This window comes from Eretmochelys imbricata, chromosome 7 (genome assembly GCF_965152235.1).
Source record: "Eretmochelys imbricata isolate rEreImb1 chromosome 7, rEreImb1.hap1, whole genome shotgun sequence".
Classification (NCBI taxonomy): domain Eukaryota; kingdom Metazoa; phylum Chordata; order Testudines; family Cheloniidae; genus Eretmochelys; species Eretmochelys imbricata.
Window position 1 is genome coordinate 54,179,815 of NC_135578.1, and position 27,702 is coordinate 54,207,516.

The 27,702-nt window shown below is 42.6% G+C and overlaps 1 protein-coding gene across 4 annotated transcripts in view; it reads left to right on the forward strand.

Annotated features, from left to right (window-relative positions):
* ZSWIM8 (zinc finger SWIM-type containing 8) overlaps positions 1-27,702 on the forward strand; it is a 135,055-nt gene that overhangs the window by 55,966 nt on the left and 51,387 nt on the right. For 2 of the 4 annotated variants that reach the window (XM_077821281.1, XM_077821280.1), the window contains exons 2-4: positions 7,701-7,854; positions 10,747-10,841; positions 25,050-25,222. In XM_077821281.1, coding sequence (XP_077677407.1) covers positions 7,701-7,854; positions 10,747-10,841; positions 25,050-25,222 — 422 coding nt within the window. Of the gene's footprint in view, positions 1-7,700; positions 7,855-10,744; positions 10,842-17,472; positions 17,563-25,049; positions 25,223-27,702 lie in introns of those variants that run through there. The other 2 variants (XM_077821283.1, XM_077821282.1) reach the window with 2 other exon arrangements.

Below are 27,702 nucleotides of genomic sequence, written 5' to 3' on the forward strand. Positions count from 1 at the left end.
GCTCTGCCATGCTGTCTGTCCCTTTGCAATAGGATGGTGATTGTGTCAGTGTTTTGGGGGACTGGTGAGTCAGGATATAGAGTAGAGAGCACTTCTCAGTCTCTCATTTAAATCCTCCCAAAGCTAAGCAGCGATTTTAAGGGTATGTCTGCACTAAAGCAAAACACCCGTGGCTGGCCATGTCAGCTGACTTGGGCTCTGGCTGCTTGGCTATAAAACTGTGGTGTAGACGTCCGGGTTTAGACTGGAGCCCAATCTCTGGGAACCTCAACCCTCACAGTGTCCCAGAGCCCAGGCTCAGCCCAAGCCCAGACATATACACTGCAGTTTTATAGCCCCGCAGCCTGTGCCCTGCGAGCCTGAGTCAGCTGACACAGGCCAGTCACAGGTGTTTTATTGCAGTGTAGACATACCCTAAGTTGCTACCATTTGATCGTTGTGAAATGGGGCGGTGGTCTATAATAAAGTGGGAATTTTCTGTAGTATTTTGAGTCCTGTGTGTGCCTCTGTTTCCCCTGTATGTTTCATGGCTTCTCAGTGGGGGAAAAGGACTGAGTTTGCTCTCAGGGAAGGCAGAGAGACATAAGGGTGTGTGTCCATCTGTCTGTCCTCTCTGTCTGGATGGAATAAATAAGGCTTGTCAACAATTGAAATGTAGACGCTACATACACTGATGGAAGGGGTTCCTTTGTAAGTGTAGATAATCTACCTCCCTGAGAGGTGGTAGCTAGGGTGACGGGAGAATTCTCTCATCGACCTAGTGCTGTCTATACTGGTGGTTAGGTTGACTTAACTATGCCATTCAGGGGGGTGGATTTTTCACACCCCTGAGCAATGTAGTTAAGCCGACTGTAAATTTTCTGGTGTTGACCATGCCATAGAGTCATTATGGAACAGGCTGAAACAGACTCAGATCTACAAGGGATCCAGAGAGACAATGCAAGCTCCAGTGACTAATGGAGTGACACACTCAGCACGGAAGCTAAGCAGAGACCCCAGCTCAAGAACAAAGAACTGGAAGGTGTGACATGGGGGCTAAATTGGCTCTGGAAGAACTAAGCTCAGGTCTACACTGCAGACCTATATCTGTATAACTACATCGCCCAGGGATGTACAAAAATCCATACCCCTGAGTGATGCAGTTAGACTGACCTAACCCCTTGTGTAGACAGCAGCATGTTGGCAGGAGAGCTTCTCCCGCCGACATAGTTGCAGCCTCTCGGGGAAGTGGTTTAACTAGGCTGACGGGAGAACTCACTCCTGTTGGCTTACAGCGTCTTCCTTAAAGCACTACAGACGCATGGCTGAATCCATGCAGCTGCGCCAATGTAGCATTTTAAGTGTAGATATGTCCTAAGAAGGTCTGAGAGAGACAGAGCCTGAAAGTGGAATTCACTACAATTTGGCTGGGACTCTGGGCTGACCAGAATGGTCTATGCTTTAACTTTCATTTCTCTGTTAACCTAAGGATTTCCTATGCTGTGTGCCAATTGACTAATAAGCCCTACTGTTTTGAAAAGCTGTTTGAGTGCCACTGCAAATACTGGGTGAGGAACATTAGTCACTGAAGAGTGTGCAAGTCTCTACTAGGAGTCTGTCTCAGTTGGACACACTGAGCAGAGCTCACGGTGTGAAGCAGGAGTGCTGAAGCCCAGAGGTTCAGACCTGGTCTACATTAGAAAATTAGATCGGTTTAACTACATCGGTTAGCCTTTTAAGTGTAGACAAGCCATCGGTCTCAGGAGATGTTAAGGATCTGTGGCCTACCCTGAAGAAAGAATGAGATCCCCTGGGGGTTGAGCACTCTGAAGGAGCTGCCCCAAGAGACTATTCCAAAGCTGGGGACACAGCATCGATCCTGTGAATCCATGCCATGGTCTCATTCCTACTCCCAGTGGGTAGATATGCACATCACATAAACCACCATAATAACTGGCACTCATTCACTGCCTTCACTGAGACTCAGTTCAGTTTTTGTCACCAGCACTAAAAATTCACTTAGAGAGAGACAGCTTCAACTTGCTATCTAAACAAGTTTTTTGAAAATACTAATGAAAAGTTAAAATTTGTTAGTCTCTAAGGTGCCACAAGTACTCATTTTCTTTTTGCAAATACAGACTAACACGGCTGCTACTCTGAAACCTATAATTAAACATTGTTTCAGATACTTCACGTGCCCCCAGATCCCTTTGTCAGCTTTTCCAGTTTCACAATCACATTTCAAAGTTTTTAGATCTTTTCTTCTCCTCTGGCATTGTGTGAAAGACCCAGACAAACAGGGAAAACTGACTCAAAACAAAGTGCTGTTGAAAGGACAAAGGGATGATTTTAAAAAAATATTTGTTATAGTAATCTTAGGCGTTAATTTGTGCCTGCATTGTTACCTAGTGTAGTAACAAATGTGATTTTAAAATTTCATCCTGTCTCACAAATAAAATGGCCATGGGGTTTTGATGGCCAGACAGTTGCAGATGGTAGAAAGCACTTGACGGAAAATGAGAATGGGTCTAGTCTTTCCTCCTCCAAACTCTGGTTTCACTGTTAACTGTAAAGGAAGGGACACCCTCTTTCGTTTGTAATTCAGTTATGCTTAGATCTTTTGGATTTAACTATGGGATTAATGCACCACAAAATAGGGACACCCCCTTTTCAAGGCAGATTAAAGGTCAATGTTTCACATCCCTCTGGTGTTGGAAAAACAATGCTAGTCTGTAAAGGACTGACTCCATTAACTGCCCCTCTAATCAAAGGGACTGCTGCTTAGCATGTCTAGTAATTTCAGTGTAATCAGATGATCAGAAATGTAGATGTTTGAAAGCTGTGTACGCTCTTTCCATCTGTGTTCATGTAATCCCTCAATTTGACAGGCCTGTTTGTGTTGGGGGAGATCTTGGCTGTTCTGCTGCATGCATTTTCATCTCATCCTATCCCATCCTCTCAAGTTAAGAGTGCCGACTGTTCTGACTGGAGGACTGTCTCTGGGCAGAGTGAGGGAAAGCGCTTGGTGACATCAGTGCTTGGGTTTTCCTTTGAAATGTTGCCTGGAGGCTGGTGGGCAGGGAGAGACTGGGGCTGGATTGGTTTACATTCTGCCTGCCAGCAGAGGTTTAAAAGCTGGTTAGGGAGATTAAGAGACATAAAACATGGAATATCTGAAACTGTATTAATTAGGCACTGGACAAAGAAGGCTTTGGCAGGGGTAGGAGGTGGGGGTGAGGTGGGCAGTGTCTGACCAGGGCCACTGTCCCAGTGTGGGGATGGAAGTGGGTCTTAGCAAAGCAGTGGGATGCTTGGAGATAAGTCCATTCCAGTATCTCTGGTTTTAGGGCCCAGGGCTGCAGTTTCAAGAGTGCAGGGTAGGCTGGATCCCTGCCACCCTGAGTAGTTGTGGGATAAGATTCCCTTAATCTGATAGCTAAAAAATGTAGGTTTCAGAGTAACAGCCGTGTTAGTCTGTATTCGCAAAAAGAAAAGGAGTACTTGTGGCACCTTAGAGACTAACCAATTTATTTGAGCATGAGCTTTCGTGAGCTACAGCTCACTTATGAGCTGTAGCTCACGAAAGCTCATGCTCAGATAAATTGGCTAGTCTCTAAGGTGCCACAAGTACTCCTTTTCTTTTTGCTAAAAAATGTATGGGCTGATCTACATATATAAAATGTATCTGACTGCATTGCTCGTCCCCTTCATAAGGCACTTCTGTTCTTGGGTAATTATTTAATGTTTGTATTCCCCTAGCACCAAGTGCTCCCAGTCAGGATCAGGGTTCCATTGTGTTGAGTGCTGTACAGATGTGTGCAGAGGCACTATGCCCCTTCATTTACGAATGAACAATGTAAAGAGAGGTGGCAGTGAGAGGACTAAAACCATACACTGATGTGTATTTATTAGGGCTGTCAATTAATCACAGTTAACTCAAGTGATTAACTCAAAACAAATTAACTTGATTAAAAAAAAATCATGATTAATCACAGTTTTAACCACACTGTTAAACAATAATAAAATACCAGTTTAAATTTATTATAAATACTTTTGTATGTTTTTCTTCATTTGCAAATATATTGATTTCAATTACAACACAGAATACAAAGTGTAGAGTGCTCACTTTATATTATTTTTATTAAAAATATTTGCACTGTAAAAAAGAAACAAAAGTAGTAGTATTTTTCAGTTCACCTTATACAAGAACCGTAGTGCAATCTCTTTATTGTGAAAGTGCAACTTACAAATGTAGAATTTTTTTTACATAACTGCAACTCAAAAATAAAGCAATGTAAAACTTTAGAGCCTTCAAGTCCACTCAGTCCTCCTTCTTGTTCAGCCAAACTCTAAGACAAACAGTGTTTACAGTTACGGGAGATAATGCTGCCTGCTCCTTATTTACATTGTCACCTGAAAGGGAGAACTGGCGTTCTCATGGTGTTTGTTGTAGCTGGCATTGCAAGATATTTACGTGCCAGATAAACTAAACATTCATATGCCTCTTCATGCTTTGATTTTACAGTGCAAATATTTGTAATAAAAATGTGAATATAAAGTGAGCACTCTACATTTTGTATTCTGTGTTGTAATTGAAATCAATATATTTGAAAATGTAGAAAAACATCCAAAATATTTATAATACATTTAAATTGATATTCTATTATTGTTTAACAGTGCAATTAATTGCGATTAATTTTTTTAAACAGTTGACAGCCCTTTGTGTGTGTGTGTGTGTGTGTATATATATATATATATATATATATATAGTGACAAAGTTCCTGCTCTACCTTGGTGGGTCTTGTGCTTATTGGCGGATTTGCTCGCCTTGGAGCTTCACGGCAGCCCTCAGCTTGGCCGTTTTTCTGAATTCACAGTCCAGGTCGACTCTTCCTGTGTCTGACCAGGAGTTGGGGGGAACCCAGGTGTGCCCTCTACTCTGGGTTCCAGCCCAGGGCCCTGTGGAATGCAGCTGTCTAGAGTGCCTCCTGGAACAGTTATGTGAGAGCTACAATTCCCTGGGCTATTTCCCCATGGCCTTCTCCCAACACCTTCTTTATCCTCACCATAGGACCTTCCTCCTGGTGTCTGATAATGCTTGTACACCTCAGTCCTCCAACAGTCCGCGTTCTCACTCTCGGCTCCTAGTGCCTCTTGCTCCCAGCTCCTCACATGCACACCACAAACTGAAGTGAGCTCCTTTTTAAAGACACCTGTCCTGATTAGCCACCCTTAATTGATTCTAGCAGCTTCTTGATTGGCTGCAGTTGTTCTAATCAGCCTGTCTTAATTGTCTCCAGAAGGTTCCTGATTGTTCTGGAACCTTCCCTGTTACTTACCCAGGGAAAAGGGACCTACTTAACCTGGGGTTTATATATCTGCCTTCTATTACTCTCCTATAGCCATCTGGCCTGACCCTGTCACAATATAAATAATATTACATTAAATAGGTTAAAAGAAAGTTATTTAATTTGAAAGTTGAGAACTCAAAAGTTAGGGAATGCCTGAGTTAAGGTTTCACAGGCAACCATAGGTCAGCCGCCTTCTGCATATGCATTATGATACAGTTTTTAATTATGTGATTGCTATGTCCCTACTTGAATTGCAGGATGACTGTCAAAAAATTGCAGCTAAGCTGTGGACAAGTCATGGAAAATTGTGGAAAAGTAATAACGGACCTTATTATTTGCGGTAATAAAGTCCATTCTGCGATTTTCTGCTGTCGGCCACCCGGGGCTGAGCATGGGGCCCCCTTCTGTCAAAATTGTGGTGGAAACCTAATGTTGTGGCATCTGTAATTTCCAGAATATCACAAGTTAAGTAGAGCATTAATGATCACATAATATTTTTCTCCCACGGGATCCCTGCCTCAAGTATTTCATTCAATGGTTCGTAACATTTCTTATAAAGTGCCAGCCAGTCCTTGTCTGCCCCACAAGCTAGCCATTGTGAATTGGCCTTACTGATGAGTTGAGAGAGAGTCTTTCCTGCATATGAAGCATTGTAAACTCTTTGAGGCAGGGACTCTCTTATGATGTGTTTGTAAAGTGTCCAGCACAATCCTGCCCTGATCCTGGTTGGGACCGCTGGACACTCTAATATTAATGAATGATTAATATGACTGGAGATCAGCTAATTTCATGCCCGTGTGGCTTCTCTCCATTGTCTACAGTCTGGACCTGAAAGCTCAACTCACCATTTGTGAGTAGTGTTTGGCTGGAGTATCAGGAGCTGTTTTGTAAAAAGAAAAGGCTTTGTTCCCAGCCAGCCCATCAGAGATGAATAGAGCAAAGGAGGCTACGGAGTGTAGTCCAGTTTAGTAATTATTTTGATGTGGTTGATATGTGAAAGGGAGGGATCTTAAATTATATAACCAATTCCCTTCTACAGATTAAAGAAGAGGATGGAGGGAGAGCAGTAGGGGAGTTGGTGTGGATTGGGAAGCTGGTGATCTAGGACCTCCTGATAAATTCACTAGTACCGTATTCCCAGTGGTACTGGTAAAAGTAAACTCTGCACTAATAAATTAATGTCTGTGTATCTGCACTTAATACCAGTCACAATTCGGTAGTATTTTGTGTGGAATAAACAAAATCCTATCATAATTCAGTTTTTCCTTACCAATTTTCTGGAAAAGGGGAGCATGAGATGGCAGAGTATTGCAGCTGAATCCCTTGGAAAGCTTCTCCTTTCTGGTTACCATGAGACACCTGTATCATGCAATCATACAGGTCCTGGAGTGTGAGGAACTATGAGTACTTTACAGATTTCAATTTAGTCTTGCAGTGTTCCTGGAAATTAGGAAATACTATGTCCATTTTATAGTTGGGGAAAGTAAGGCTAGCCCGAGGTCACAGACTGACAAAACTGGGATTCGCAAAAAGAAAAGGAGTATTTGTGGCACCTTAGAGACTAACCAATAAATTCAGAGTAACACAGCTGTTACTCTGAAAACTGGGATTAGAACCTTGGTCTCCTGACTCCCCTTCCTTTGCTTTAGCCACAAGCTCATCCTTCCTCCATTTAAAAGTTTCTGGGGTGGAAGAGAAGAGAATGTTTTCACTGACTGGGATTTTTAGATATGAGAGAAACTAGCCCTCTTATTAGGATTCATTGGGGCCATGGAAGAGCCTGTTGGGAGGGGAACCCCAGACCTTAAAATATAAATCTGCATCCCTTTGTAGCACTGAGTATCATAGCCAGGTGTGTACAGCAGTATAATTAGTGAAGTCTCTGCAGTATCTTAAACTGATTCAGCAGCAGAGGGGGCTTGTGCTGTTCTTTGGGTTATACCAGAATGAAAACATGCAATTTCCAATCTGGTAAATGGAAAAAAAGCCTAACCTTCAGGATTCGCCCCACAGGGTTCTTACAGAAATATGTGAAGTAATTTGTTACCTTTTCAATAAAAAGTCTGGCATGATTCAGCAAGTCCAGGTAACAAAACGTCTGGGTCATTGAAGCCTTATTGGGCCAACAGAACTCTCCACACACAAGCAGGTGGGTTCACAAGAGTGTGCAACTCCTGTGCCCTGGGGCTGGGAACAGACATTGGATTGGCAGGTGACTCTCCAGAAAAGTCTTATGCTGCCACTCCCTTTTAGCTAACCCAATTGGAGGAGAGAAATAAGAGGAGTAGCTTCCATTCCTTCTGTTTTCAGCCTCTGATTAATTTGGCTCTACCTATGGGTAATTGTATCTAATATTGCTTGTCCTGTTAGATGGTTTGGTGATTCCACTGGTGGAACTGTCTGCGAAGCAGGTTGCGTTTCACATTCCATTCGAGGTAGTGGAGAAAGTCTACCCCCCCGTACCTGAACAGCTGCAGCTTCGGATCGCCTTCTGGAGCTTCCCAGAGAACGAGGAGGACATCAGGTAATATATTCTGTTCTGGTCGCATTTGTGCTTTGAAACAAATTGATCTCAATACAGGAGAGTCCTGGATCAAATTGGGGTCCCTCACTCTCTTGGTACCATTCTAATGCCTGCATCTTAGGCACATTTTGTGTAGGTTTTTCCTTAGTTTGAATTTGTTGCTGAAGAGGCAGGATTTAACAGATCTGAAATTCTGAAAAAGACATGAATTCCTGTAGAGGTCTTTCAGGGTGTCTGTGGCAGTGAGACTAAGACTTGGGTTTGTGCTGTGGTGCTAAAAACAGTTGTGTAGATGTTGTGGCTTGGTCTGGAGGTTGGACTCTGAAGCCCATCGCCTCTAGGCCTTCACAGTCCAAGCTCCAGCCTAAGTCTGAATGTATACACACATTTTTAGCGCTGTAGTATGAGCTCAGGTCTGTAGACCCAGGCTCTGAGACTCACCTTTGCTAGTTGTGTAGACCTAGTCTTAGTTATATATTGGAGAGGTACTGACCTCCTGGATGGCCAGAATAGGGGTGGGTCAGAGAAGTGGTTTGATTTCTTATGTGGTTTCAAATATATCAATGGTGGTTATTTGATCAATAATCTTTCTATCTGGTGGTTCTTCAGGAATTTCCCATAAATCTCTCCAGTTGAGGGATGCGAGCACGTGCATTCAGTGCGTAGCCAGAACCCTCTGCTAAAGCAGTGCTCCGGGAGTTCCTTTAGAAAGGGGCCCCCTTTCACTACTTAGATGAGTAAATATGTCTCACAGACAGGGGAAGGTTCCTACAGGAGGAGTAGTCCCAGATGTGTACAGTAGAGCTGTAGACGAATACAGGCAGCTAGTTTCAGTTTGTGATGACTGTAAAAAAACATCCAGTAACTTGCCTAATGGGTACAATGATAGCAAATCTCATTAAGCATTTTGGTGACTCTTAAAAAGGAATCTGTAGTCATGGTACATATTTGGAACCAGTGACACTGGGAACTGAAAAAGGGCCTGTAAAGCTAATCTGAGTCTCTGAAGAAGGTTTAACTTTAAAGCCTTTATGGTAACATGCAGGGTTGGCAATTTCCTGGGGAAAAACTGGTTTAGGACAGGGCACGGTAAATATCTGCTTAAACCCAGTTTGAACCGGGAAAGTAGAGGAAAAAATTGCATAGGGTCCAGTAAGCATAAAACAATTTTTTTCAAACTTTGGATACATCCATTCAAAACGGAGGAATAGATTCGGTCTGTCCACTACATCAAAGAATGCTAAAGAATGCTGTGTGCCCAAATGGACCTGGAGTGATAATCTGCAACTCTGCATGCTTCTGATTGATTAATACTTCAAGCCTATAACTCTGCACTGTGGTTTTCATACAATCGAGTGTTTTTGACTGTTCTTTATATAAGATTAAATATTGAAATATGAGTCATGACATGTATAACTTCCTTGAGAAAATACCAAGCCAATATATATACCAGAACATTCCAATGTTCAATATTATAATTGTGTATTAATATTGCTCCCACTGCAGTTTTATTTTTATTTCTACAATCCTAAATTAATCTGTGAATCTGCTGCCTTGTGTAACCACAATTTGACTATGTAACTAAACTAAGTACAATGTGGCGTTCATTAACAAAACAGTTTTTAAAATAGAAAATGCCTTAAACTGTGACTAACTAGTTTTTCCCAAAGAGGTAAAAACCATTATTTTACCTGGGAGAAAATCGCCTCTGGTAAATACCATGCCATCCCTGGTGAAAAGTCAATGTCAATAACTCACAGGATCAGTTAGACAGCGATTAATGATTTTTGTAGATAAGGAGTTAGAGAAAAATGACAGAAAAGGATGGTCCCCACTTTAAAAGTGAAGCAAGAATGACTTTCAACAAAACCTAACTTATTTAAGACCCAAAAAGGAAGATGGTGTACAAATGTTTAAAAAATATAATGAACGCTGTATTAACAAAATTGGAGACAGTCATTAACTGCCCAAAATATTGAAATTGCAACTAGTGACAACTTGGCTTTTTTGCCAGAGCAACATCACAACTACCATAAATTTGAAAGAGCCATTGCATTCTAAATCCCTATTGCATCCCTCAGCCCTGAAGAACCATTCTTGAGAAAGGTATGAAATTTCTCATTCTTCAGCTTAGCTGATTTTTTAAAAATTTAAAATAAAATCTGTGTAGTCGATTTGCATTAAGCCTGCATAAAAATATATATGCCTCTTTACATGATCAAAGCACTGTACAAACAATAGTTCATAAATTTCCTTTTAAACTTAATTTGTTATGAATGTTATTTTTAAGTGAGGAAAAGTGCTCTTAACATTTTGTGAAGAATTCCGTTAACAAAATCTTAAAATTTTAATCTAAAGCTGAATTTGAATCGCTCATATAGTTTGTGAACCAAATATTTTTTTCAGATACGTCCAATATTAAATTGCTGGCCCAAGCCTTAAAGTACTAACTTCAGATTTGATCCACTCATCTCAAAAATAACCATTCCTACTCACTCACCCCAAATCTGTAGCAAAAACAAAAGATAGAGAAGAACTACTATGGATTACTGATGACTAGATCTGACAGTGCATCAGCTGGATGCTGTTCCTAAATGATACATCTGTCTCTCTCTCATACAGAACCACAGAGCCACTTACAGTGGATCTTCACTCGATGGTGCTATGGAGGCAGAACTCTTTACTGCAGTCACTCATCTCTTATATCTCACCTACCCAAATAACCAATTCAACAAATTCAGTTTGTGCTCTTTCATGTCTCTTCACTAAAACTATCCTTATGTATTCAAAGCAGTGAACACTTAGTGCTCCCATAGGTTGGGAATGGGATGCAGTTCTGTTTTTTTCCAGTGAAGATTGTGTTTGAAAAGGAACTATGTTTGCTTTTCTTAGGTTGTACTCCTGCTTGGCGAATGGCAGTGCGGATGAGTTCCAGCGGGGGGAGCAGTTATTCCGGATGCGGGCTGTCAAAGACCCTCTGCAGATAGGTAAGAACGCTGCAGCTGAGCTTCTATAGGTATTTTATAGTCTCAGATCATAGCTCAGACAAAGGAGTAATGGTATGACCACAGACTCAAGATGAGCCTCCTTTTCCCAAAGGGCTCCTGTAGTTTAAAGCCTACAACAGGGGACCTGTAACCAGAAGCATCCTGGGTTAAACTTCCTGCTGAGCCGTGCACTTCTTCGCATTGGAGCTCTGGACAAGTTACTTTGCTTCTTAGAGCGCCATTAGTCCAGGTGGAAAACTGAGTGAAAAGCAGGCACTTCCCTGACAATTAGATCTGAGCATCTCTTGGGGAAATTTCATATACTGCATGTGTCTCCATGATACTCTAATTTTTTTTATCAGTAACTTAATATATCACCTGGCTTTCTAATGGCAGGATGAAATTCATGCTGCTAGTAAAATAAGTGTGCTGCAGAGATGAAATGTGCAGTTATGATGAATCCATGTGTGCAGGTGTATGTATGTAATTGTATTACAAGAGGGGAAGGAAACCTGGTTTTCATCCCCCTCTATGCTCATCTTGTTCTTCTGCTTGTTACTGTAAGGCAAATCCTTATTTGTTGCATTTTTTTAACTAGGAAAAAAATTCCCATAACCCTCCTCTTTATAGGCAAGACAAGAAGGAATATCAAGTTAGTTGGCCACTGACTGATTTTAGACAGGAAGAAATTAGGAGAAATAAGGACATTAGAATGGCAAATGAAAGAGCTAAGACAGTCAGATGCAGACGACCAAGGGTATGTTTACACTGTAATTAGAGGATTGAGTCTAGCACTGTAGACATTCACTGTAATCAGAGGATTGAGTCTAGCACTGTAGACATTCGTGAGCTGCCTTTGATCTAGTTAGCTCAAATAATGATAGCAATGATGCCTTGGCAGCATGGGCAAGCTGCTTGAGTACATTCCCCAGGTCCCAAGCAGGCTTGTAAAATGTGTACTGCCCTGGTTTCATTGCTACTGTGCCTAAGTTACACCTCTGATTGGAGTGTAGACATTCCCTTAGTGTTGCTGTTTCTGGAAGATGGGCAAAATCAGGAGGGGGCTACACATGCATGAAATGTAAGCTGCAGGAGGACTTACAGCGGCTCACACATTTGCTGAAGATGAAACTGGGGAAGCTGAATGCATGTGCTATAGAGGAGAAAGATGGAAGAAGGTGGAAACAAGGAAGGGAAATTTGTATGGAGCTGTTCAATCTCACCGTTGCCGATAAATGCTCTGTTCTGGATGGATATTAAATGAACAGATTAAGAGGCAGAGGACCATCAGCCTGACAAGCTATTGAAAGGGAACCACAAAGCAGGGGAAAAGAAAATGGTTTTTGAGATGTCTGACTCAGAGCAGAATTGCAAACAGCCCCTTGGGTGTCAAAGCAAGGAAGAGGCATTTGAGAAAAAGACCAAGGCATCTGGCAGGATTCTAGGGAATGTCCACTTAGTGCAGCCCACATGGGAAGAATCTCTTGCATGCATGAAGTTTTAACAGAACCAAGGACAACTTCAGGGGGTCTTAGTAGTGGACTGGAACAGGGTCGATGAAAGTGGCTCCCGTTGATCAGGGAGGTGACATAATTTCTACCATTTCCCCTGATTGTTTTCTCTATCCTGTAAGCTAGTCTAAATCCATGCCACGGTCTCTGTGAGACACTAGATAAGTTGCTCAATAGCACGGGCAGGATTGGAAGAGATTTATAGACCTGATACCATTAGCAGCCTAAAGGCATTGTAACAGCCCCTAATGGTCGTCTGCTGCTCTAGACCTCATGGGCAAGTTGGAAGGTAGATCACAATGTTTTTTTCGTATAGAGGCAGCCTGTAAAAATGCCACTGCTCAGCACTCCTAAGGGATTTCAACTAGTCCAGGACTGACTGTAATAACAATAGTTGGAGCTCTAGGGAAGGAGGCAGTGCTTCCTCATATTTGCAGAATATGGGCTATCAACCAGGCCAGTGACTAATCTGGAGCTAATCAGCGGAATCGAGCCAAATATGATTCATTTGAAGTTTGAGACCACTGATATCAGGAGTGAAATGCTGACAGGACTCTGAAGAAAGAGCCGTACAATAGCTATTGGGCTTCAAAGAAATGCAGAATGCGTTAAAACATTGGCTGAAATTCAATAATGCCTGGGAAACTAACAACAGAAAAGGACAAAGTATTTAATGTGGGGAGACTACCATCAAAACTTGTTCTAGTTATAAAAAGGCAACAGGGAGCAATGTTGGGTACTTTTAGGAAAGGGGTGGATAATAAAACAAAATATAATGCCACTATATAAATACCTGGTACACCCACTCTTTTAATACTGCATACCGTTCTGGTCACCTCGCTCAAAAAAAAAAAAAAAGTTAGAATTGGAAAAGGGCAGAGAAGGGCAATGAAAATGAGTAGGAGTATAGAACAGCTTCTGTATGAGGAGAGATTAGAAAGACTGGCACTGTTCAGCATAGAAGAGAGATGACTAGGGATGGGGGGGGTATAGAATTCTATAAAATCATGAATGCTGTTGAGAAAGAATAGGAAAGTGTTATTTATTCCTTCACTTTGTCATAACACAAGAACTAGGGTCACTGATGAAATAAATAGGCAGCAGGTTTAAAACAAAGGAAGTACTTCTTCGCACAACACACAGTCAACCATTGGTTTGACTAGTATGGCCATTCTTATGTTCTTAATGTAAAATTAACAAAGGACAGTAAAAATCATACACCAACTAGACCAGTGGAGGAGGATGGGGAGGCTTAAAAAGGGGGAAAGGGAGACTGCAAACCGCATAAGATAAAGTTAAGGGTCTTTTCATCTTGAAATGCAACTGGGCCTCTTTCAGCCAGTTGTGCACCCACCTTAAAGCCTCACTAAAATCAAGATATATCAAGTGCATTGGTTACCTCCTATCCAATAGGCCAGTAACCTTGTCAAAGAAGGAAATTAGATTTGGTTTGGCATGATTTGTTCTTGACAAACCCATGCTGCTTATTCCTTATAACCCTCTTATCCTCTAGGTGCTTATGGATTGTTTATTAATTTGTTCCAGTATCTTTCCACATATCAAAATTAGGCTGTCCAGTCTATAATTCTCTGGGTCCTCTTTGTCCTTTCTTTAAAGATAGGTTTTCCATTTGCCATTTTCCAGTCCTCTGAGACTCATCCATCCTCCCTGAGTTCTCAAAGAAATTGCTAACGTTCTGAGATGGCTTCACCTAGTTCCTTAAGTATCCTAGGACGAATTTTATCAGGCCTTGCTGACTTGAACTCATCTAAGATAGCTAAATATTCTTTAACTTGTTTTTTCCCTATTTTGTCTTGCGTTCCCTCCCACTAGTGATTAATATTTATTGTGTTGAGTATCTGATCACCATTAACCTTTTTAGGGAAGACTGCAGCAAAATAGGCATTAAACACCTCAGCCATCTTGATGTCATCAATTATTAGCTCTCCTTCCTGACCAAGTAGAGGACCTATGCTTTCCTTTCTCTTGCTCCTAATACATTTAAAGAACTACTTCTTATTGCCTTTTATGTCCCTTGCTAGATGTAACTAATTTTGTGCCTTAGTCTTTCTGATTTTTGTCCCTATATGCTTGTGCTATTCTTTTGTATCCTCCTTAGCAATCCATCCATGTTTCTACTTTTTGCATGATTCCTTTTTGATTTTCAGATCATTTAGAGAGCTCACCACACATCTAACAACTGTGACAAAGTCAGGCCAGACGGCTGCAAGAAGATGCTCATATTAGGTTGCGGGAGGTGGGGAGCAGCCTCCAGGGAGCATCCACTGAACCTGGGGCTCAAATAATTACGGTGGGCAACAGAAAAATAACAAGGATGGGTGTGAGGGTCAAAGGGTCAAAACTAGGGATGAAGAAGGGGACACTGAGCAGAGAATCCCGGACAGCACCCAAGGCTCGTCAAAGGTGTGAAGGGAGCAAGTGGACGCCACCCAGGAACTGTGCCTGGAGACGTGAACACAGGGAGGAATGGAAATAGGCCCCACAGTGATAGAGAACCCCCTCAGCTGGCATCCTCTTCCTGGGTTTATAGATAGCCACTTTGGTCATCGTGAAGAGGAGGTTGACGAGCGGGTCCCGCGACTTTGTGGGGCCACAGATAGAGTGTGCGTATATAAAGAGGTGGGGGGGAGAAGTGTAGCCAAAAACATAAAAGGAGGTCCAGGAGGAGCCGGAATAGGGGCTGTAACCTGGCGCATTCAAGATAGGCATGCGCCAGGGTCTCCCTCATGCTACAAAAGGGACAGGTGTCAGGGATGGAAGTGAACCGCACCCGGTACACGCCCGTGCTCACAACTCCGTGAAGGAGCCGCCAGCTGATATCCGCGGTGGGCCGTGGGACTAGGGTAGAATACAGGCTGGCCCAACGAAGCTCCTTACCCTCACTAGGTGGCAACAGGTCCCGTCACTTAGTGTTGGGGCAGGACATGAAGATGAAGAGACAGAGAGCATGAGCGTGTACAGATGTGCAGTTCTGAAGCAAACTGGTTGCAGGTCGTGCAGCCAGCTCAAGGCATACAGGTGGGACGGCTGGTTGGGGGGAGGGGGCTTACAGGACAGGGACCTGATGAAAAGGTCCGGAGGGCCAGGGGTGTGGGATGGGCGGGGAGCCACCCTCCCGTAAGATCCGTTTGAGGTAAGATATGTTAGCCCTAGAATGTTAAAGGCCCCTTTTCCTACAAGCTGAAAAGAGGGACACCTGAATCCAATTAAGAGCTGCCTGAGACCTTTTAAAACCCCTCCTCTGGTGAGAGGAAGAGGAGAGAGAAAGACAAGCTGCTGCCAGGCTAGTGGCAGCAGGGAAATAGGCTTCTCCAGGGTAAGAGGTTGTGCTCCTTCCCATAGGGGAAGCCAAACCTGAGTGTTTGCTCGGGGAAGGACTGACACCCTAGGGCAAGCAACAGGACAACACCCCACCCCGCTGAGGAGGCAGGGAAAAGTATTCCCCTTTGTTTTTGTGTTTGAGAGACTGTTTCCTTTTTGTTTCGTGGAGGGTCACCCCGCAGGCCGACCCCAAGGCCTACCCTGAAAATACAGCCAAAGAGCACAGAAGAGGGAAGACCAACACTGCTCAGAGTGGGGCTGATTTACCCCAGGCCTGCCACAGCCCGAGGGGGAAGTGCTAAGTCTGATGAGACAAAGGAGTTACCTTGCCACACAACATATTTATCATATTCATTGTGGCACTTCTCATTGTTGCCATGTTACAAGGTGGAAAAAAAACCATACTTGAAAGCAGTGTGTTCATTTCATTTTGAATGTAAAGAGATACATTCATAATGCAGTAGTGGCAGCAGCACTGACTGCTAGATGGCATAAATGCTTCCTTTCTAATCCCCTGTTTTCACTTGCTTGTAACTTTCCAAACTTCTTCTTTTCTGAGTCTATGGGACAAATAGAACCTCAGCAACACCAGTCAGCAAAATGGCAACTTTATTGTGAAGAAATAGACGCTATATACATAAGGCATCAGTTTAACAACTCTAGTGGTCTGGGTTAAGATGCCTTAGATAGGGCTAAGAAACATTAGTGTGAAGTGTTCTGCCTGTGAGGATCACACCTTCTTCTTAGCTGTCAAATTTGAAAGAAACTTGAGGATTTGGTGTTTAGCTATTTGGAATGATCCTCTTTGATGTCAAACTCAAAAAATGCCACATGATCTTCATACTTGTTGACTGAACACTTACGCACTTTCCCTCACAACTAGCTTTCTAGCGCCATTGCATTTTTGCGGGGATGGCAGATCACCTCCAGTTTCTTGTACCTGATTTTGGAAATTATGAATGTATGTGAGTATATAGCTCCTTGTAATGTGCTCTTCTGGGGACGTGTAGAAAAATGGCATAGTGGCAAATATAGGGGTAAAGTGGAGAGTAAGAGGGAGAGAGACAGTTCTTTGTGTTTCTAGAGACTTCTAAAAGGTGACCAGCTCAAACAGGTGTGCAGTGGGCGTGCCTCTCCCCATGCTATCCAGCAGGGAGGGGAGAAATCGCAATTATGATGCAGCGTGATCTTCTAAGCAAACAGATGGGTAAAATAAGATTGATCTCTGAAATGGCTATTGAATGTTCAAGATGCTACAGGAAGTGTTCCTTTCCTCCTCCTCCTTTGCTATTACAACCATTCTCCCCTTTCCAAACTTCTGTAATAGGTCTTTCTTCATACACACGCAAAATGTCACTACGAGCTCTTGACATGAAGGTGTCACCATGTCCGTCCTTTTTCTCTGGAATTCTTCTGATGGTTCTCCTAGCATGCATAAGCTGAGTAATTGCTGCAGCTCAGATTTGTGAAATGCTTAATTTTTGTTTCAGAGGGGTAGCCGTGTTAGTCTGTATCAGCAAAAAGATTGAGGAGTACTTGTGGCACTTAGAGACTAACAAATTTGTTAGTCTCTAAGGTGCCACAAGTACTCCTCGTTCTTTTCTTTTTAATTTTTCTTGTCTCCCCTGATATATTTCCTAGAGTAGTGAAGAGACTATTTGCGCTGTAACATCCAAATGTAGAGCATAAATTAGACCTGTAGCTGGTGATGAGCAGTAATTTTGTGGTGGATGCTTCTTTTCGTTTTGATTTTATTCCACGTTTTTCTGCCACTTTAGTGATTGGGTGGCATTCAAATGCACTAATCACCCAGATCAGGAGGAGGATTTGAATCCCAGTGCACAGCAGCAATAAAAAAGATAAACAAGGTACTAGCAAGTTTGTATTAGCATAGAGTTTAAGTACCAAGCAAGAGGTGCTACACTGTATATGAATTGTTAGAGAATATTGTGTGCAGTGCTTATAGCAGTCTTGTAAATCATTATAAAATGTCAGTAGCCTGGGTGCATCTGCTTGCCCACCCTGACTGTGATGCTTCTGGGAGAATGGTTTTACATACCTGTGCAAAAATACGTTTTTTTTTGTCGTCCCAGGTCAGTGAGTGTGTCGGAGTCTCCAAGGCTGAATATTATTATTTTGGAGGTGGTGCAGCAGAAAAGAGCACAGATACTAAGTCTGAGGAATTTAATTGAGGCTACATTAAAGGATTTGGGACTGATACTCATAGCTAAAAAGGGATATGCCCAGGTGACGGCAGTCTTCATGAGACATTTGAAAAGGACTGGCATGCTTTGTTAGCCTTTTCCTGCTCCTGGCGTTTAAAATGTCTCAGTGAGTAACCAGTATTTGTAGAAAGAAAAGGAGGACTTGTGGCACCTTAGAGACTAACAAATTTATTTGAGCATAAGCTTTCATGAGCTACAGCTCACTTCATTGGATGCATTCAATGAAAAATATAGTGGGGAGATTTATATACATAGAGAACATGAAACAATGGGTGTTACCATACACACTGTAAGGAGAGTGATCTCTTAAGGTGAGATATTACCAACAGGAGAGCGGCGGGGGGGTGGGGGTGGAGACAACCTTTCATAGTGATAATCAAGGTGGGCTATTTCCAGCAGTTGACAAGAACGTCTGAGGAACAGTGGGGGGTGGGGGTGAGGGAATAAACATGGGGAAATAGTTTTACTTTGTGTAACGACCCATACACTCCCAGGCTCTATTCAAGCCTAAGTTAATTGTATCCAGTTTGCAATTTAATTCCAATTCAGCAGTCTCTTGTTGGAGTCTGTTTTTGAAGTTTTTTTGTTGAAGAATTGCAACTTTTAGGTCTGTAATCGAGTGACCAAAGAGATTGAAGTGTTCTCCAACAAGATCTCTGTCAAGCATCCTTACAACTACAATACCCACCTCCTGAAGTGAAGAAACAGATTGACAGAGCCAGAAGTCACCTACTACAGAACAGGCCCAACGAAGAAAATAACAGAACGCCACTAGCCATCACCTTCAGCACCCAACTAAAACCTCTCCAACGCATCATCAAGGATCTACAACCTATCCTGAAGGACGACCAATCACTCTCACAGATCTTGGGAGACAGGCCAGTCCTTGCTTACAGACAGCTCCCCAACCTGAAGCAAATACTCACCAGCAACCACAAACCACACAACAGAACCACTAACCCAGGAACCTATCCTTGCAACAAAGCCCGTTGCCAACTGTGTCCACATATCTCTTCAGGGGACACCATCATAGGGCCTAATCACATCAGCTACACTATCAGAGGCTCGTTCAGCTGCACATCTACCAATGTGATATATGCCACCATGCGCCAGCAATGCCCCTCTGCCATGTACATTGGTCAAACTGGACAGTCTCTACGTAAAAGAATAAATGGACACAAATCAGATGTCAAGAATTATAACATTCAAAAACCAGTTGGAGAACACTTCAATCTCTTTGGTCACTCGATTACAGACCTAAAAGTTGCAATTCTTCAACAAAAAAAACTTCAAAACCAGACTCCAACGAGAGACTGCTGAATTGGAATTAATTTGCAAACTGGATACAATTAACTTAGGCTTGAATAGAGCCTGGGAGTGGATGGGTCATTACACAAAGTAAAACTATTTCCCCATGTTTATTCCCCCGCCCCCCCCCACTGTTCCTCAGACGTTCTTGTCAACTGCTGGAAATGGCCCACCTTCAAAAAGTGTCTCTCCTCCCCCCCCCCCCACTACCACCTCCCGCTCTCCTGCTGGTTATAGCTCACCTTAAGTGATCACTCTGGTTACAGTGTGTATGGTAACACCCATTGTTTCATGTTCTCTATGTATATAAATCTCCCCACTGTATTTTCCACTGAATGCATCTGATGAAGTGAGCTGTAGTTCACGAAAGCTTATGCTCAAATAAATTTGTTAGTCTCTAAGGTGCCACAAGTACTCCTTTTCTTTTTGCGAATACAAACTAACACGGCTGCTGCTCTGAAACCTGTCAGTATTTGTAGAGGAAGTTGCCTTATGAAGAGAATGGGTATGCACTGCATATAGTAGCTATCCCTGAAGGGTCAGTGAGGTTTTTCCATCCTGCCTGAGAATGTAAATATTAGGGCTGTTGATTAATCGCAGTTAAATCACGTGATTAACTCAAAAAAATTAATCGCAGTTTTAATCTCACTGTTAAACAATAGGATACCAATTGAAATTTATTAAATATTTTTGGATGTTTTTCTACATTTTCAAATATATTGATTTCAATTACAACACAGAATATGAAGTGTACCATGCTCACTTTATATTATTTTTATTACAAATATTTGCACCTTAAAATGATAAAAAAAAAAAAATCGTATTCTTCAATTCACCACATACAAGTACTGTAGTGCAATTTCTTTATTGTGAAAGTGCAGTTTACAAATATAGGGTTTTTTTGTTACATAACTACACTCAAAACCAAAACAATGTAAAACTTTAGAACCTACCAGTCCACTCAGTCCTACTTCTTGTTCAGCCAATTGCTAAGAAAAGCAAGGTTGTTTACATTTACGGGAGATACTGCTGCCTACTTCTCTTTTACAATGTCACCATAAAGTGAGTACAGGCATCTGCATGGGATTTTTGTAGCTAGTATTGCAAGGTATTTATGTGCCGGATATGCTAAACATTCATACATCCCTTCATGCTTCAACCACCATTCCAGAGGACACACTTCCATGCTGACGACACTCATTAAAAAAATTATGCGTTAATTAAATTTGTGACTGAACTCCTTTGGAGGGGAGAATTGTATGTCTCTGGTTCTGTTTTACCCACATTCTGCCATATATCTCATGTTACAGCAGTCTTGGATGATGACTCGGCACATGTTGTTTCTTTTAAGAACGCTTTCACTGCAGATTTGACAAAACGCAAAGAAGGTACCAAAGTGAGATTTCTAAAGATAGCTACAGCACTCAACCCAAGGCTTAAAAATCTGAAGTACCTTCCAAAATATGAAAGGGACGAGGTGTGGACCATGCTTTCAGAAGTCTTACAAGAGCAAGACTCCAATGCGGAAACTACAGAACCCGAAGCACCAAAAAAGAAAATCAACCTTCTGCTTGAGGCATCTGACTCAGATGATGAAAATGAACATGCTTCAGTCCACACTGCTTTGGATTGTAATTGAGCAGAACCCATCATCAGTATGGATGCATGTCCTCTGGAATGGTGGTTGAAGCATGAAGGGACATATGAATCTTCAGCGCATCTGGCATGTAAATATCTTGCGACACCAGTCACCATGTGAACACCTGTTCTCATGGTAGCTGTGCCATTTGTGTTCACAGTGCCATGTGAACGCCTGTTCTCACTTTCAGGTGACATTCTGAACACGAAGCGGGCAGCATTATCTCCTGCAAATATAAACAAACTTGTTTTTCTGAGTGATTGGCTGAACAAGAAATAGGACTGAGTGGACTTGTAGGCGCTAAAGTTTTACATTGTTTTATTTTTGAGTTGAAGTTATGTTAAAAAAAATCTACATTTGTAAGTTGCACTTTCACAGTAAAGAGATTGCAACTACAGTACTTGTATAAGGTGAACTGAAAAATACTACTACTCTCTTTTTTACAGTGCAAATATTTGTAATAAAAAATAAATATAAAGTGAGCACTGTACACTTTGTATTCTGACAGGTTTCAGAGTAGCAGCCGTGTTAGTCTGTGTCTGCAAAAAGAACAGGAGTATTTGTGGCACCTTAGAGACTAACAAATTTATTAGAGCATAAGCTTTTGTGGGCTACAGTCCACTTCATCGGATGCATAGAATGGAACATATATTATATATACATATATCACACACACATACAGATAAGTTGGAAGTTACCATACAAACTGAGAGAGGCCAATTAGTTAAGATGAGCTATTATCAGCAGGAGAAAAAAACTTTTGTAGTGATAATCTAGATGGCCCATTTAGACAGTTGACAAGAAGGTGTGAGGCTACTTAACTTAAGGAAATAGATTCAATATGTGTAATGACCCAGCCACTCCCAGTGGCTATTCAAACCCAAGTTAATAGTATCTAGTTTGCATATTAATTCTCCGACTCAAAGAATATTTCCAACACACCTCTGAACAACATACTAACCCACAGAATCCTTCCTACCAACACTACAAAAAGAAGGATTCAGCGTGGACTCCTCCTGAAGCTCAAAACAAGAGACTGGACTTCTAGATAGATTGCTTCCATCGACGTGCACGGGCTGAAATTGTGGAAAAGCAGCATCGTTTGCCCCATAACCTCAGCCGTGCTGAACACAATGCCATCAACAGCCTCAGGAGCAACTCTGACATCATAATCAAAAAGGCTGACAAAGGAGGTGCTGTCGTCATCATGAATAAGTTGGAATATGAACAAGAAACTGCTAGGCAGCTCTCTAACTCCACATTCTACAGGCCATTATCCTCTGATCCCACTGAGGATTACCAAAAGAAACTACACCATCTGCTCAAGAAACTCCCTGAAAAAGCATAGGAACAGATCTATGCAGACACATGCCTAGAACCCCGACCAGGAGTATTCTGTCTGCTTCCCAAGATCCATAAACCTGGGAATCCTGGACACCCCATCATCTCAGGCATTGGCACCCTGGCAGCAGGATTGTCTGGCTATGTGGACTCTCTCCTGAAGCCCTATGCTACCAGCACTCCCAGCTGTCTTCGAGACACCACTGACTTCCTGGGGAAACTACAATGCATCGGTGATCTTCCAGAAAACACCCTCCTGGCCACTATGGATGTAGAAGCCCTCTACACCAACATTCCACACAAAGATGGACTACAAGCTATCCGGAACAGTATCCCCGATAATGTCTCAGCAAACCTGGTGGCTGAACTTCGTGACTTTGTCCTCACCCATAACTATTTCACATTTCGGGACAATGTATACCTTCAAGTCAGCGGCACTGCTATGGATACCCGCATGGTCCCACAGTATGCTAACATTTTTATGGCTGACTTAGAACAACGCTTCCTCAGCTCTCATCCCCTAACACCCCATCTCTACTTGCGCTACATTGATGACATCTTCATCATCTGGACCCATGGAAAAGGAGCCCTTGAGGAATTCCACCATGATTTCAACAATTTCCATTCCACCATCAACCTCAGCCTAGACCAATCCACACAAGCGGTCCATTTCCTGGACACTACTGTGCTAATAGGTGATGGTCACATAAACACCACCCTATACCGGAAACCTACTGACTGCTATACTTACCTACATGCCGCCAGCTTCCATTTAGGACACACCACATGATCCGTTGTCTACAGCCAAGCTCTAAGGTACAACCGCATTTGCTCCAATCCCTCAGACAGAGACAAATACCTACAAGATCTCTATCAAGCATTCTTACAACTACAATACCCACCTGCTGAAGTGAAAAAACAGATTGACAGAGCCAGAAGAGTTCCCAGAAGTCACCTACTACAGAACAGGCCCAACAAAGAAAATAACAGAATGCCACTAGCTGTCACCTTCAGCCCCCAACTAAAACCTCTCCAACGCATCATCAAAGATTTACAACCTATCCTGAAAAATGATCCCTCACTCTCTCAGATCTTGGGAGACAGACCAGTCCTCGCTTACAGACAGCCCCCCAACCTGAAGCAAATACTCACAAGCAACCACACAGCAGAACCACTAATCCAGGAACCTATCCTTGCAACAAAGCCCGATGCCAACTCTGTCCACATGTTTATTCAAGTGACACCATCATAGGACCTAATCACATTAACCACGTCATCAGGGGCTTGTTCACCTGCTCATCTACCAATGTGATATATGCCATCATGTGCTAGCAATGCCCCTCTGCCACGTACATTGGCCAAACCGGATAGTCTCTACGCAAAAGAATAAATGGACACAAATCTGGCATCAGGAATCATAACATTCAAAAATCAGTAGGAGAACACTTCAACCTCACTGGTCACTCAGTAAAAGATTTAAGAGTGGCAATTTTGCAACAGAAAAGCTTCAAAAACAGACTCCAACGCGAAACTGCTGAGCTTGAATTAATATGCAAACTAGATACCATTAACTTGGGTTTGAATAGCCACTGGGAGTGGCTGGGTCATTACACATATTGAATCTATTTCCTTAAGTTAGGTAGCCTCACACCTTCTTGTCAACTGTCTAAATGGGCCATCTAGATTATCACTACAAAAGTTTTTTTCTCCTGCTGATAATAGCTCATCTTAACTAATTGGCCTCTCTCAGTTTGTATGGTAACTTCCAACTTATCTGTATGCGTGTATGATATATGTGTATATATAATATATATGTTCCATTCTATGCATCTGATGAAGTGGGCTGTCGCCCACAAAAGCTTATGCTCTAATAAATTTGTTAGTCTCTAAGGTGCCACAAGTTATCCTGTTCTTTTTATATTCTGTGTTGTAATTGAAATCAATATATTTGAAAATGTAGAAAACATCCAAAAATATTTAAATAAATGGTATTCTATTATTGTTTAACAATGCGATTAATTGCAATTAATTTTTTTAATCGCTTGACAGCCCTAGTAAATATGTAATTGAATTCCTTCTATGTTTTCTCATGAAATAATTGGATTGGTTTCTTTTTAAAAGGGTCACTGTAATTTCTATTTACCATTTATTTTAGTTTCATAGAAGAAGATGCTTTAGTGCCACAGAATACAAGTTATAAAAATAGATATCTACAAAATCACAAGGAGGTGTGGACTTATCTTTACTCCTTCTGGAGCAATAATTCCTGGCTTGTTGAATGTTGGTGGTTTCTGTAGTGGACAAAAGTGCTAATAGGTGCTCATGCATAACAGAGAGCTGCCCCATTTTACTTATTTCAGCATTCTGAAAGTTCATCTGGTTAGAAGATTTTTCTTAGAATCGTTTGGTTTGGAAGTAGCATTTTAGGGTTCATCTAGCTCATTCATCTTCAATATAGCAGGACTGAATTCAGTCATCCTAAACCATGCCTAATGCAGGTACGTAGTCCAGCCTTGAACATCTCTGCTGAACAAGTTTCCACAATTTTTGTGCAAGCTTGCCTGGCTTTTCCTTGGCTATAGATTAATCTCTTGCAAGGTGTAGATGGCTTGCTGCTAAAATGTGATATACATCTGACATCAGCCAAATGGGAAGAGCCCAGTGCTGGAGACTTAACAAGTTGCTGTCCCAGTGTGATTGCTGTTCTAATAATCAGAAGAACTTTACTGTTTAACATTAAAGTACAATTTTAAAGTGCACATGCACAAGTGTTCCTTTGCATTCTGCACAGTGTCACACACTGATGCGCAGGGGACAGTAACTTTGGCCTATTCTCCAACAGGTTTCCACCTGAGTGCCACAGTGGTACCTCCGCAGATGGTGCCACCAAAAGGTGCATACAACGTGGCCGTGATGTTTGACCGATGCAGGATCACCTCATGCAGCTGTACCTGTGGAGCTGGGGCCAAGTGGTGTGCCCATGTCGTGGCCCTCTGTCTCTTCCGGATACACAATGTAGGCCTTTAAATACAATTCTGTCATTCTCTAGGTATCTTCCTGTAATGATGTAGGGGCTTAAAGCTCCATAACATGACCCTGCTTGCTTCTCTCCAGTGAAGTTATTCTTGACAGTTCCTTATCTAATGGCATGATAGTTGTGAGTCATGCAGCTTTTGAGACTGGAATCTTTGTACGGTAATGCAGGCCCTATGCATTCACAGTTTGAATCAAAAGTTGCAGAATATCTTTTGATACTGTGCATCCCACTAGACTAGACTGTGACTAGATAGGATATCCCACTCTGCCCTATTTAATTGTTCCCTAGGATTGTGTATTCTTCCTTCAATCTGCAAAGGGTCAGCAGTGGAGTAAATCTTGTGCTGGAAGTCTTTGTAAGCATGGGATTTCTTGGGATTTGAAAGCTGTTGTGCTGTTCAATCATCCTGAGCTGCATTTCAGTCAATCTTGGTCTCCGTATGCGCTCACTCATTGAACAGACGGTGCTGCCGAGAGGGAGTCTGCTACCTGCCAGTCTGACACCCAAAGTGAGAGTCTTGATTTTTTATTAGTGCCAGCCATGTGCATAGCAATGCACAAATATAATGAAGAGGTAGGTACCCCTTGCCCCAAGGTGCTCCAGTTGAAAATGGGCAGAATATAATGTTAAGACACACAAAATATACATGTGGAGGGTCTAGTCTTTTGTTGCAGATTTATCTGCTTAGTGGATTGTTTTTGAGAAGCTTTGCAGAAATACATTTTAAGGAGGGATTTGAGTATGGATTGTGGAATGGAAAAGAAGATTCTGCATTGCCATGGCGCAATTACAGTCCATAGTGGTTTTTAATCAATCCCAGGCCCTCTAAATACATAAAGAGATGCTAATTACCTGTTGAGAAATTCTCTAATAGTTTATCAGTGGTATTTCACAATGGATAATCATCATGAGCTTAAACTGATACTTGCTGCCTTCAGTCTCCAGGTGGCAGCTGAGTATTTTAAACCCAATTTCTGCTCTCAAATGGTTTCTCCTTTGAAAAGTTGGTGTGGGAGGCTGAGAATAGGCAGCAGCTTTCCTGATTCACAGCATTAGGCAGAAAAAGGTTTGGAGCCCCCTATGCGTATGCCAACACTACAAAATTAGGTCGCATTTATAGAAGTTGGTTTTTTAGAAATCGTTTTTATATAGTCGACTGTGTCCCCACAGAAAATGCTCTAAGTGCATTAACTCGGTGGAGTGCTTCCACAGTACCGAGGCTAGCGTCGACTTCCGGAGTGTTGCACTGTGGGTAGCTATCCCACAGTTCCTGCAGTCTCCGCTGCCCATTGGAATTCTGGGGTTGAGATCCCAATGCCTGTTGGGGCAAAAAACATTCTCGCGAGTGGTTCTGGCTACATGTCATCAGGACCTCCCTCCCTCCCTCCTTCTGTGAAAGCAACGGCAGACAATCGTTTCGCGCCTTTTTTCCTGAGTTATCTGTGCAGACGCCATACCACGGCAAGCATGGAGCCCGCTCAGCTCACTGTCACCGTATGTCTCCTGGGTCTGGCAGACGTGATACTGCATTGCTACACAGCAGCAGCAACCCGTTGCCTTGTAGCAGCAGACGGTGCAATAGGCCTGAAAACCATCCTCATCATGTCCGAGGTGCTCCTGGCCGCCTCGGTAAGGTCGGTCAGGAGTGCCTGGGCAGATATGGGCACAGGGACTAATTTAGGAGTGACTCGACCGGGTCATTCTCTTTAGTCCTGCAGGCAGTCCTATTGTACCATCTTATGGTGAGCAGGCAGGAGACGTGAGGATGGCTAGCAGTCCTATTGCACCATCTTCTGCCGAGCAGCTAGGAGGTGTGGATGGCTTGCAGTCGTACTGCACCGTCTGCTGCCAGCCAAAGATGTAAAAGATAGATGGAGTGGATCAAAACAAGAAATAGACCAGATTTGTTTTGTATTCATTTGCTTCCCCCTCCCTCCCTCTGTGAAATCAACGGCCAACAATCGTTTTGGTGAGGTCTGTCGGGGACACCTTGAAAACTTTAATGGAGATTCAGTCCTCCCTGAAATACCAGAGGGAGGGATAGCTTGGTGGGTTGAGCATTGGCCTGCTAAACCCAGGGTTTTGAGTTCAATCCTTGAGGGGGCCATTCTGTGTGACAGTTGTTTTTGTTTGTCCTTGATGTAAAGCCACCCCCTTTGTTGATTTTAATTCCCTGTAAGCCAACCCTGTAAGCCATGTCGTCAGTCGCCCCTCCCTCCGTCAGAGCAACGGCGGACGATCGTTCCGTGCCTTTTTTCTATGCAGACACCATACCACGGCAAGCATGGAACCCACTCAGATCACTTTGGCAATTAGGAGCACGTTAAACACCACACGCATTAGCCAGCAGTATATGCAGCACCAGAACCTGGCAAAGCGAAACCGGGCGAGTAGGCGACGTCAGTGCGGTGACGAGAGTGATGAGGACATGGACACAGACTTCTCTCAAACCATGGGC